This window comes from Octopus bimaculoides, chromosome 16 (assembly GCF_046866305.1).
Source record: "Octopus bimaculoides isolate indiv1 chromosome 16, ASM4686630v1, whole genome shotgun sequence".
Lineage (NCBI taxonomy): Eukaryota > Metazoa > Mollusca > Cephalopoda > Octopoda > Octopodidae > Octopus > Octopus bimaculoides.
The window spans coordinates 21012521-21024858 of NC_142943.1; the positions used below are offsets into that span (position 1 = coordinate 21012521).

Below are 12338 nucleotides of genomic sequence, written 5' to 3' on the forward strand. Positions count from 1 at the left end.
AAGTAAATATTATTTTTAAAAATCTATTTTAAAAAATTGTGAGTTTGAAAAAAATTATTGCTCTTATATTTTAACAGCAGAATCTTATATTGACTCCATGAGTCATATGGACCCCAGTTGAGAACCATTGTTTGGCAGAATAATATTATTTTTATAAAACTCTATGCTGAAATGTCTCTTCGGTAAAAACTCATTTCTATGAAAATTCGCTTCGATAAAAAGAAGTTTCAATAAAGGTCGCAGCACCATTGTAATGTTCATGTCCGCCCCCACTCAATCACAACATACTGAAACTAACTTTTCATTCTATTGTCCATGTCTTCTCACCAGCCAGGACTTAAGATATCTTATTACATTTCAAGATGTTTATATTAAGGATGACACCAAATCACTCTATTATAATTCGTTTTCCTATATTTCTGATTTCATATAATAAAACAGGGATTTATTCTTAATTATCTTGAGAAATATATAATTTTGTTTTGATATTTATTCTTCGTAGCAAAATTATATGATTTTATTATCATTTCACTGATTTCAGACTTTGGTCAATGTTAAAACCGTTTATATCCATCTAGTTTAAGTAGACAGATACTTATTTAATCTGCCGCGGATGGATGAAATCTATAGTCTTCTTCATTCCTATCCTTCCTCATCGCTAGAATTTTTAAGTGTTTAGAAGTTTTCTTTAATACATTTCAGACTTCTACTTACTTGCGTAGCAACATCATTTGTGAGGATTTTCCTGCTAAGCGATTTATTTACGTTGGTGTCTATTACAGTGAGTGTTATTTAAGTGCTCACTACGCAACATCTAACTTGAACATTGATGTTATTCTCAACCTGTCTATATAGTAAGAGATCGATTAATTTATGTACTTTCTAATCTGATATTGTTTCCAGGATTATAGAGAAAAACTTAAATATTTCTGCACTTGTATCAATGTGCAACGTGCCATTATTATGAAACTTCCGTTACATTCAACGATTTTCGAGATTTGACGATGAATATATTATACTGAGAAACCAATATAGAAGATTTGATGCGTAAACTTTAACTAAATAATTCCAGCGACTATAGAATTAATTTTATTCGACCACTCAATTTTTGCTTTTCTCTGATAAAAGTTAAACATCAAAAGCACAAAGCACGATTTATGGAATCAAAGCCCACGTTCTTTTTGATCGAAAGAGTGTTTGTATTGAAAATCGATATACTTACTATGATGTTCACCTTAAAACTTAACCAACGACGATAATTCCTTTTATCGAGGATTACAGAGTTAAAAGAATATTTCCCGAGATTTCGAGGCATATAAACCTGCTTCATCTCAAATTGAAAAGGAGATTCAGCTACTTCTGAAGGATTCTAGATTCAAAGCAACTCTGATAGATCTTCCACTGCCTGTTTTTGCTAAATGTCTGGCTTGACATCATCTCAAAACAAAATTAATTAAAACAAAATTAATACCTCTCATTAAGATATAATACCAGTATCTTTTTTTATTATTATTGATTCGAAACCATTCTTTAGTTGAAATTATTCAACATGAAGCTTTAAGGAGAGATACATACAAGTATGCTCCATTCGGTGCATAATTTTGCCTTGAAGTACAGCAGTCAAACTGCATGAACGCTATGAATAAAAACACAGCACTTGTCATTTCGCCTTGTCAGTGTGAAGTGATATTTAGCATAATACAAGCATATGAATAGGAGCAAAAGATAGATATCTAACCCTTTCATAGTAATTGCACTAAATCCTATTAAAATGTGCATTTTATTTCTGCAAAATATCTGAATTATAAACTTAATTTCCGTCAATCAACTCAATATTTGTGACGTTGCTATCGCGAAAAATTTCTTGTATTCATAGATTTTCGCCTGAATCAGACAAATATTTGTTCATACTTCAACTACTTCCAACATTGGATTATATTTTTATTGAGAGCCAGTGAATCAAAGATCAATAACCTACTACATGTTCAGAGCATTATCTTATCTTCAATCTATCTTATATTCGTTAAGCGCAGTTGTGAAAATGCCAACAATTGCTTTGTCAAACTTTACTGGATGCCAATAAATCAGATGATCATATTTAAAACATCATCGATGACTAAGAAATACTTCTGTGATATTGCCCCAGTTTCTCACCTTCTTCGTGTAAAATATTTATCAGCACTGACCCTCGACATTAAATCATTTTTCAACAATGGACGTATTACCTGGCAAGTCATTATGATTGATCTTCTCCGAATATCTAATTCAATTGACGTATTCAAACATCAAACGAGACATTTGTAATTCGATGATTTCTTTTCCATTTTTCTCCAGAATCTCTTTCAGCCGTAATTCTTTGATATAAGTTGAACAATAATTCCATACTTTTATTATGGTTCTTTACTATCTCTGTCTCTAACTTAAAGTAATTATGGCATTCTGTAAACATCATTAATCATTTATTAATTATGTCATTACTGTCCAAACTATTATAAAATAATTTGCCAAGATTATCTGCTATTCAGTAACTTCTAGTCTATGGTATGAGTAACTGGTTATATCCTCCCCTGTTCATTTATATGAATTTATCTTTCTATCTCTCTCTCTCTCTCTCTCTCTCTCTCTCTATCTCTCTCTCTCTCTCTCTCTCTCTCTCTCTCTCTGTTTCAGTGTCTCACAAATTGTAGAGATCTGTAATAATAATAATAATAATAATAATAATAATAATAATAATAATAATAATCAAGACCTGATGCAGTACCAGGCAGTGGCTTGCATGGCTTCTGATCTTAATTGATTGGAAGTGTTATCATGTACATTGTTTTGTCTTGGTATAAAAGATGGGTTACAGTAAATATTCTGCTCAATACCACAGATTTACTTGTCAGTTGCTTGACCTTAACCAGTTGAGCATGTCCCTTGGTGGATGACAATATGTGCATCTCTGATCTCAAGCAGAAGTAGTGGGAGAGCATCATAGCCATGTGTTGAGGGGAATTCTTTAGGGTTTGGAAACATGGGTGTTTCGTTCAACATTCTTAAACAAACCTTATTCAGGGACCTTTTGAGGGGCATTGTCTACTCGACCTGAAGAAAATTCCAACCGGGTCTCGCCTGCAAGGTCATGCGCTGTCTATCTTGATATGAATTCACCATGTCAGAACGGAAAGAAACAAATTGAGGAGCGGTGGAGCCTGAAACCCTTGCATAGAGAATATATTCTTCGAATCAAAATGCTGATATAGACCAAGTAACAACCCATCAGTAGCTGAAAAGATCAGGACTGAAAGCAGAGACTGAAGGTTTCATACTGGCGGCACAAGATCAAAGCTGGCTTACCAGAAATTACCAGGCGAACACAAATATATCAATAGATAGAGTTTTTCTAAGGATGTGGGCAGTACTTGTCAACACAATCTTTTGGATTTCTCTGAGATCTTATCTCGATGTTTCTGACATCGCTTTTTTTTTTATCATACCTAGGGCACCTACAAAAATAGGAATAGTTCTCTCTCTTTAAGATGCCACATCTTTTGCACTTCAATTTCCAGGTCATTATATTTACTTAGTTTGTCAAATTCCTTTACATATGTATTTATATCAGTGGGAACACTTATATCTATTAGTACAAGTATTTTCTTCCCTGTCTTTAATAATTATGTCTGGTCGATTAGCCTGAATCGTTCTGTCAGTGTTGACTGGAGTATCCCAGAGGATAGGGACATTTTTACTTTCAACGACTGTCTCAGGATGACGTTCATGCTAGTACGTAGGTGTTTACATATTTTCTAATGTAAATACTGTCCTACCCTATCGTGGCGATTTTTGTATTCGTTTAGAGTCAGCACAGGACATCCTGAGACGAGACGGTCTGTTGTTTCGTCAAATGTGTCGCAGAATCTGCATTTAAGTTCAGAACCGTTTTGAAGAACGTTAGTCTGGTAGTTTTTTAGGGGGGGTTTGTGTGAGCTTTGAACTTGTCCCGCCAATACGAAACCTTCTGTCTCTGCTTTCAGTCCTGAGCTTCTCAGCCACTGATGGGTTGTTGCTTGATCTAGATCAGTATTTCGACTTCGAAGCATATACTGACCATGCAGAGGTTTCTGGCTCCATCGCTCCTCAATTTGTTTCTGTCCATTCATTATTGCAGTTTGCTTGATCCATTTTGCTTGTTTTGTAATAGTGGTTTCAGGTTCTTCAAATATTTCAGGGTTAATGCCAAGTTCCCTTGCGAATTTGCAAGCTTTCTTGACAATAGAATGTAATTTTTTGTTGCTTTCGTGTTTGCACACAAGTCGCAGCGTCCAGTCCTTTGTACTAGATAAGTACCTGTTCATTGCTATAGTGGGGGTCTTATAGCATAGTTCTACCTGCATCATTCCTCTTCCTCCATTACCTCTAGATAGGTAGAGACGATCAACATCTACTTTTGGGTGGCGCATGTTTTTAGAAGTTAGTAGTTTTCTTGTCTTCCAGTCCAGGTGCTGGAGAGTAATGGGGAGAGGGAATCACCTTGAAAGATGCCTCGTTTGATATTGATGTTGTTAGTTTGGCTCATCCCATTACTATGGTTTAGAAGGAGACGTTTGTTCCACTTGGCCATGCTACTCTGTAAGAATTTGGAGATGACAGGAGAGATCTTGTATATCTCAGAGGCCTTGAGTATCCAATTATGTGGAACACTATCGAACGCTTTCCTGTAGTCTGTCCATGCCATACTTGGTATTTTCTGTTTGCTCGGCAATTCTCTACAATCATTTTGCTTATGAGTAATTGATCTTTGCACCCATAAGAATTCCTTTTTGCAGCCTTTTTGGGCTGGTGGAAAGATAGATCTCTGTTCATGGACAGCGTATATTCTGTCAGTTAAAATGGATGTAAGGATCTTTGGATTTTTTGCGTCTTCCGTTTTTGATAGAAGATATGCTGTTCCTTCGGTCATCCAGGCAGGTATTTGCTCTGGGTTCTGGATGACACCAGTCAGAGATGCATCGAAATTTCGGTGTACTTCTGTCAGACAATTCAGCCAGAAGTTAGGAATTCGCTCCAGTCCTGAGGTTTTCCAAGATACTATGAGAGAATTCAGCAAGACTGAGTCTACTGACATCATCAATAGAGAACCACTGGCAAATTTCTCAAGCAGCATAAAAAAAACAATATATATAATGCTCTTAGACAGATTTTAAGTAATAAGGGAACACATCTTAGCTCTTCTACTCCTATTGCCTCCCATTTCTGCTCTTCAGCTTCATCCAGTCTCACTTTCTCACGCTTTGTCCAGTGAGCTTCAGCATTATATTCTTTTTTGTTGTTCCTTATCTTCTTGCAGAACTCTTCCTTTTCCTCAGTCTTAGGTGGCTCCTTTACTTCTTTCTTAGTTTTGCCAATTTCCTTATAAAATTTCTTTACATCCATCTTGAATATCTTGTTTTGTCAATAAAATTTGATTCGTTTGTCAAACCTTCTGAGCCATTAGGCTTTCAGTTGTATTCGTTGTTTCAATTGTTTCTTAGTCGCAGAGAGGTTTATATAATCTTTGATTTTATATCTTTGCTTGATTTTTCTAGCTCGTTTCGTTAACATTTACTCCTCAACAAATTCATCGAGAACTGATACATCCGCCCGCAGAGATTCGATCTCTTTTTGTGTTGCTACTTTCCACTTAGGAGGTTTATTGACATGGTTGGTCCTTTTCTGTGTTGTCCTGATACCTAGTTGAGCAGTTACAACTTTAGCAATGGAATAGATGAGGTTATTTAAGGTTGTTAGGTTATTTCCCTTATTACTTAAGATCTGTCTAAGAGCAACATTATATATGTTATTTTTTATGCTGCTTGAGAACTTTGCCAGTGGTTCTCTATTGATGATGTCAGTAGACTCAGTCTTGCTGAGTTCTCTCATAATATCTTCTTTTGCTTCTATGATCTCTCACCTCAAATTCTGTGTCGTACCTATTCTGGTGTTCTTGAGGTAGGTCTACTTTCTCCTATTTTCCCACATATCTGTTCTTCGCTATTCTTTCTTCAGCTTCCTCGTTAGGGTGTACTGCTCGTATACTGGGTTTTGTGCATCTGTTACCTATTTCATCTGCATTGTTGCTGCTTTCGTTTGGTCTACCATGAGATATTTGTGTCCTAATTTGATTAATTTCAGTGTCGGTTAACCTTTTATTCTTAATGATGTCTCTACGTACATTCTTTTACTCTTTTACTCTTTTACTTGTTTCAGTCATTTGACTGCGGCCATGCTGGAGCACCGCCTTTAGTCGAGCAAATCGACCCCAGGACTTATTCTATTGGACTCTTTTGCCGAACCGCTAACTTACGGGGACGTAAACACACCAGCATCGGTTGTCAAGCGATGTTGGGGGGACAAACAGACAAACAAACTCACATATATATATATATATATATATATATATATATATATATATATATATATATATATATATATATACATATACATATATACGACGGGCTTCTTTCAGTTTCCGCCTACCAAATCCACTCACAAGGCTTTGGTCGGCCCGAGGCTATAGTAGAAGACACTTGCCCAAGGTGCCACGCAGTGGGACTGAACCCGGAACCATGTGGTTGGTAAGCGAGCTACTTACCACACAGCCACTCCTGCGCCTACTTAGTTTATTTGCATATAGTTTATTTGCATATATGTGTGTGTGTGTGTGTGTGTATGCGCGCGCGCGCGTACTTCATTGCCTACTAACTTTCTCCATGAAATGTACGTTTGTATTACGAGGTTATTGTTTGGGTTTAGTTGGGATGTACAGAAAGCTTTCAACACATCTCTATAATCCTTCCTAGTTCATTTTATGTGTTTTGCTTTAGAGTTTGTTTTTGATGGCACCCTGGATCTGGTACCTAGTAGATCGTTTTTTGTTGTTGTTTTTTTTTTCAGTTCTTGAGAGATTTTTCCAGCAGCTTACTTTTCGATCCCAGTCTGGTCCCCATTGAATAACGCGGTCCTTGTTGTCCCGGGCGATGACCGATACGGCATGAGTTTTGGTTTGTCATTAAAGCATTGGCAGTGACAGTAGGAGACGGGTCTATTTGTTCAGAGTTGACTTTTTGACCTGACACCGCTTTCTTGTTCTTCGAATGGATATGTTTATCATATTGTAGGCTGAATAGATCGAAAATCACCTCTATTTTTTTTTTTTTTTTTTAGTAGCTGTTTCCCGGCATAACAGTTTGGTTATATTTTAGACTTAGTGACTAGTTTGCTCCTTTTTATATTCGTTTGTCGGAAGTCGCTTTGTTTTTGTTTGGTACAGCGTCGTTTATGACACGTGTATTTTTCTTTTATTTTCCGTGTGTGCAGATGTGTGTCGTGTAGGCATTATTTATGTTGCTTATAAATATTAACATGTGCACATGGTTGTGTGGACAGTTGCATGTATAGGTAAGTATTCATATTACGTATTTACTGTCTAAGTGATGTTTCTTCCAGGTTTCCTAGTGCTGGTTTCAACTTCTCGCGTATGTTGCTTTGAGATATCGTGCATTTAAGAAAGATACTACAGTTTCTTTAACAATAAATCTTTCCGGCTTTTTAGTTCCTCTGCTTTAACAGAACTTTTCCCCACAGTTGTATTGCGAAATTTTCTTTCCATGGCACCGATGTTATTGGACTGAGTTTGTTTTGTGGTGAGAGCTTCTTAGTGTACGTCCATCTTCTTCTTCTTCTTACTATTATTATTATTAATATTATTATTATTCTTAATATTATTATTATTGTTGTTGTTATTATTATTATTAAGACGGCGAGCTGGCAGAATTGTTAGCACGCCAGGCGAAATGCTTAGCGGTAATTCGTCCACCTTGACGTTCTGAATTCAAATTCCGCCGAGGTCGACTTTGCCTTTCATCCTTTTGGGGTCGATAAATTAAGTATCAGTGAAACACTGGGGTCGATTTTATCGACAAGTCCCCTCCCCAAAGTTTCAGGCCTTGTGCTTTTAGTAGCAATGATTATTATTATTATTATTATTATTATTATTATTATTATTATTATTATTATTATTCTGCCGAGGTCGACTTTGCCTTTCAACCTTTCGGCGTCGATAAACTAAGTACCAGTGATTATTATTATTATTCAGTTATTCAATGTTTCTAATGATACGTGTGTGTATGTATAAGAGCGAAAACATTTCCATTATTTGAAGTTAGTCACCTTGTTCGTATTCCATTACTAAAACCAATTTCCTTTTTTACTCTTCTACAATTATCTTTATTGCCTGCATTGGGGAAAGAGAGAAGCGGAAAACCGTTCTACTACATCTTCAAACCAATGAACTGGATATAGACTATATCTTCAATATAATCCTGTTAGAATCCATTTAAAACTATAGAATTGTATTTTTTTTAAATGAAGTCAACAGAATCTAAAGCAAACGATTTTAAGATTTATTTTTAGACACAAAAACATCAGAACAAAATTAAAATTTAAAAAACGTACGATTGAGATAAAGGTTTAATCTGCACAAAAAATTCCATTGTAAGATGTACCCACCCACCTCTCTCTCTCTCTCTCTCTCTCTCTCTCTCTCTCTCTCTCTCTCTCTCTCTCTCTCTTGCTTGCTTGCTTTCTTTCTTATGCATACATACGAACACTTATGTAAGTATGTAAGTGGTGCGTGATTGTGTGTGTGCCGTTGTATTTCTGCATTTCTTGTGTACCTGCTGCCTTATCTATATTGAAAGTCAGCCACTGGAAGTATTTTGTTTGGTTAACTATAGATAAATAGATACACTGCTGATTATAGTTATCAGCCAATATAAGGCGGCGAGCTCGCAGAATCGTTAGCACGCCGGGCAAGTTGCTTAGCGGCATTTCGTCCGACTTTAGGTTCTGAGTTCAAATCTCACCAAGGTCGACTTTGCCTTTCATCCTTTCGAGGCTGATAAAATAAGTACCGGTTGAACACTGGGATCGATGTAGTATATCTTTTATTGTTTCAATCATTAGATGGCGGCCATGCTGGGGCGTTGCTTTAAAGGGTTTTAGTCGAATGCTTCGATCGAAGTACTTTTTATAAACCTGGTACTTATTCTATCGGTCTCTTTTGCTGAACCGTTAACACACCAGCACCGGTTGTCAGAAGTGGGGAGACGAGCACCGACACAAAAATACACATACACACACACATATATATATATATATATATATATATATATATATATATATATATATACACACACACACACACACATATACGACGGGTTTCTTTCAGTTTCTGTCTAACAAATCCGCTCACAATACTTTGGTCGGCCCAAGGCTACAGTAGAAGACACTTGCCCAAGGTGCCACGCAGTGAGACTGAAACCGGAACCATGTGGCTGGGAAGCAAGCTTCTTACCACAAAGCCACGCCTGCGCCTATATATGTGATTTGTTTTTGTTTTTGTTTTTTTTATAGATTGAGAAATTTTTCTCACATTGTCTCATAATGTGTCATATTGCCTTATATTGTCTCATATACTGACAACGTGAGGCAACAGCAATGACAACAAGAATGTGATGGTTCGCACTTAGCCGAGAATTATGTCAAAGTAGTTAGAGCAAGTTCATTGGCAGATATATAAGAGGTTGATGTTTAACATCTCCGTTAGCACTTTGATGCTTCCTCAGAGTCAAATTGAACCTAACTTCCGGGTCTGTCATCCCTTTAACCTAATCTATCTCGAAAACCCTACAATCAAAAGGTAGAAAAATAAAACAAAAGTATGACTGCCTGGTACATGATGAATCGATGATCGATAACGTCGGAGATAGTGACATGTTTTTAGGTTCGGTACAGCCAGAACCAGGCAGCTAGAGTTGAATCCCTACTGCTCCCAAAAATGGTTCCATACTGCGTAGATAAACTTATCTCTATCGGAAATCTGTTATAACTGAAAATTAATTAAAATGGAAAATAAGCATTATTTCATAAGTCAAGATAACGTAGCCTTGTGTTTACTTGGGGTGAGATAGTTACTTACATAGTATACATATGTATACATATATCCAATTTGTAAAGAAATAAAAAAGAACTTTCTCGAAATATCTGAATTTATTAAAAATGATTTCTTCAGATTCATAAACGTAATATTTTTTTCTGCAGAATTACATAGTTCGCAGGTTTTAGTTCAATGTGTAAACGACTTGCATGCTTCAAAAATTTTACATAGCATATTGATTACAGAACCACGTTCCTTCAATATCCAACCATAATTAATTCGATGACATTTCCCTTTCTTTCTTCAAAGGCAAATATTAAGGAAATAACGGTGTTTAAATATGCCCTCTCATATGCCGACATAATGCTTGTAGCTATTATGATTTTGAAATTTATACTGCTAAATTTAGATATCAGATTTTTCCTAAAGGTATCTAGCGTAATGACCATTACAGCCGTAGGATATGCCTTAACCACCATCTCGATACATAAAAATAGTATGGTGGGGGGAGAACTTAGTTTTTAGGCCATCTAGTATAAAAAGCTCTACAACGATGTAAACAAGAGGGCATTTGCACCAAAAACCAATATGAAAGTTTCTGTCATGGTATCTACCGCAGTAAATTTTGTTCTAACAGAACATCCGTGTTTAAGTGGGAATAAATATTACCTCCCGCTATTAATACTGCCTCTGTCGCTAATATATAATGTTTTACCCGTTATATTCTTAAACCAGTCTATTTACCATCTGCTTCAGTTATGTACTATTCCTAATTTTATTACTGATATTTCTTAATTTCTGTGTGGTGGTGGGGAGGAGGTACTAAGCCTATCACTGTCCAAACGGGAGTTATAAGTCTACCGGTGGGCTTGTTTGCAAAGTTGGGTTTCCCTATTAAAAGTTATAAAAGCTTCCCTTTTAGCTCAACATTCTGTCTCATCGCTAATTTTATTACACAATGCAAAGAGTTTGCCCTATTCATTTGTATCATTAATTTACTAGCATTCGTTTCTTTTATTGATTTATTAGAGATATTGTTATACAGCTACTTATCGTATTTATCATTCTTAACTTCATATAAGTTGATAGCCTTATCAGAAAAAATGAACTTATTTTTAGAGCTTTTAAAGTTTCTAATATCAGTTTTAAATTTAACCTTGAAAGGGTTAGAATAGTTACGGAATTTAACGCCGGCTGCTATATCTAGAAGATAAGCTTCAAATTAAGCTAAATTTGTTATTCTAGCGGGACAGGTAATTACGTGTCTTTAAGTCGTAACGTTTCGTAGCAGTAGATATCAGCTCGTCATCTAATTATAAAGCCCTCCAGCGCGCTTATTTCACCAGGTCTCCGGCTTTCTCTTGCAGGGTCTTAATACGGAGATTGGTTTCACAATTTCGCACAAGGTCAGTGATTTCGGGGGAGGAGTAAGTCGATTACATCGACTCCAGTGCTCGACTGGTACTTATTTTATCAGCCCCCGAAAGGATGAAAGGCAAAGTGGACCTCGACGAAATTTGAACACAGAACGTAAAGACCGACGAAATTTCGCTAAGCATTTTTGCCCGGCGTGCTAACGATTCCACCAGCTCGCCGCCTTGATCCTAATATAGAGATTATTAAACGATGAAGAGTAATCCATGTGGTATAAGTCTATTTTTGTATTGTTTTGGGTGAATCTTCAGAAGCAGCTTAACTTGTGTCTAACTTGCTAATCATATGCAGTGTAAGTTTTATCGTATTTGCATGGTAAATCCACAGGTTGGAGACGAAACAATGATCTGTTCATTTTGTCTTTAATCTTTTATCTTTTATCTTATACTTCTTCCAGTTACTGGACGGCGGTCATGCTAGAGCACTGCCCTGAAGAGTTTTGGTCGAACAAATTGCCTCCATTTATTATAGTATTTTAAAGTCTGGTACTTATTCCGTTTGTCACTTTTTGCTGAACCGCTAAGTAAACTAACCAGCGCTGCTTGTCCCACACACACACACTCACACACACACTCACACAAACATATATACATATGTATTATGAATGTATCTGTACACAACGAGCTTCTACTCAGTTTCTGTAAACCGAATTCACCCACAAGGCATTCGTATGTCTGGGGCAATAGTAGAAGACACTTGCCCAAGGTGCAGCAGAATCGAGCTCGAAACCATGTGGTTGCAAACGCGAGCTTCTCAACTACACTGCCGTGCCTGCGCTGTAATAGGATCACCGAAAAAGCACTCAGGTTAGCGTATGTATGTATGTATGTATGTATGTGCGTATGAATGTGTATGTATGCATCTGTGTATCTATCTATGTATGTATGCATGTATATGTGTAGATTTGTATGCTTTTGTTTCGTGTGTGTTTCGTTTTACCTATGCA

At 36.5% G+C, this 12338-nt stretch overlaps 1 protein-coding gene across 6 annotated transcripts in view; it reads left to right on the forward strand.

The window, feature by feature from the left end:
- The first annotated feature begins 7283 nt into the window (after positions 1-7283).
- Positions 7284-12338, forward strand: part of LOC106870714 (thyroglobulin) — a 33203-nt gene continuing 28148 nt past the window's right edge. Inside the window, exons 1-2 of one of the 6 annotated variants that reach the window (XM_052973857.1) lie at positions 7506-7680; positions 11790-11877. Coding sequence is in view for 2 of the 6 variants with exons in the window: in XM_052973861.2 (XP_052829821.1) it covers positions 7392-7419 (28 nt within the window). In the remaining 4 variants the exon portion in view is untranslated. The other 5 variants (XM_052973861.2, XM_014916881.2, XM_052973858.2 and 2 more) reach the window with 5 other exon arrangements.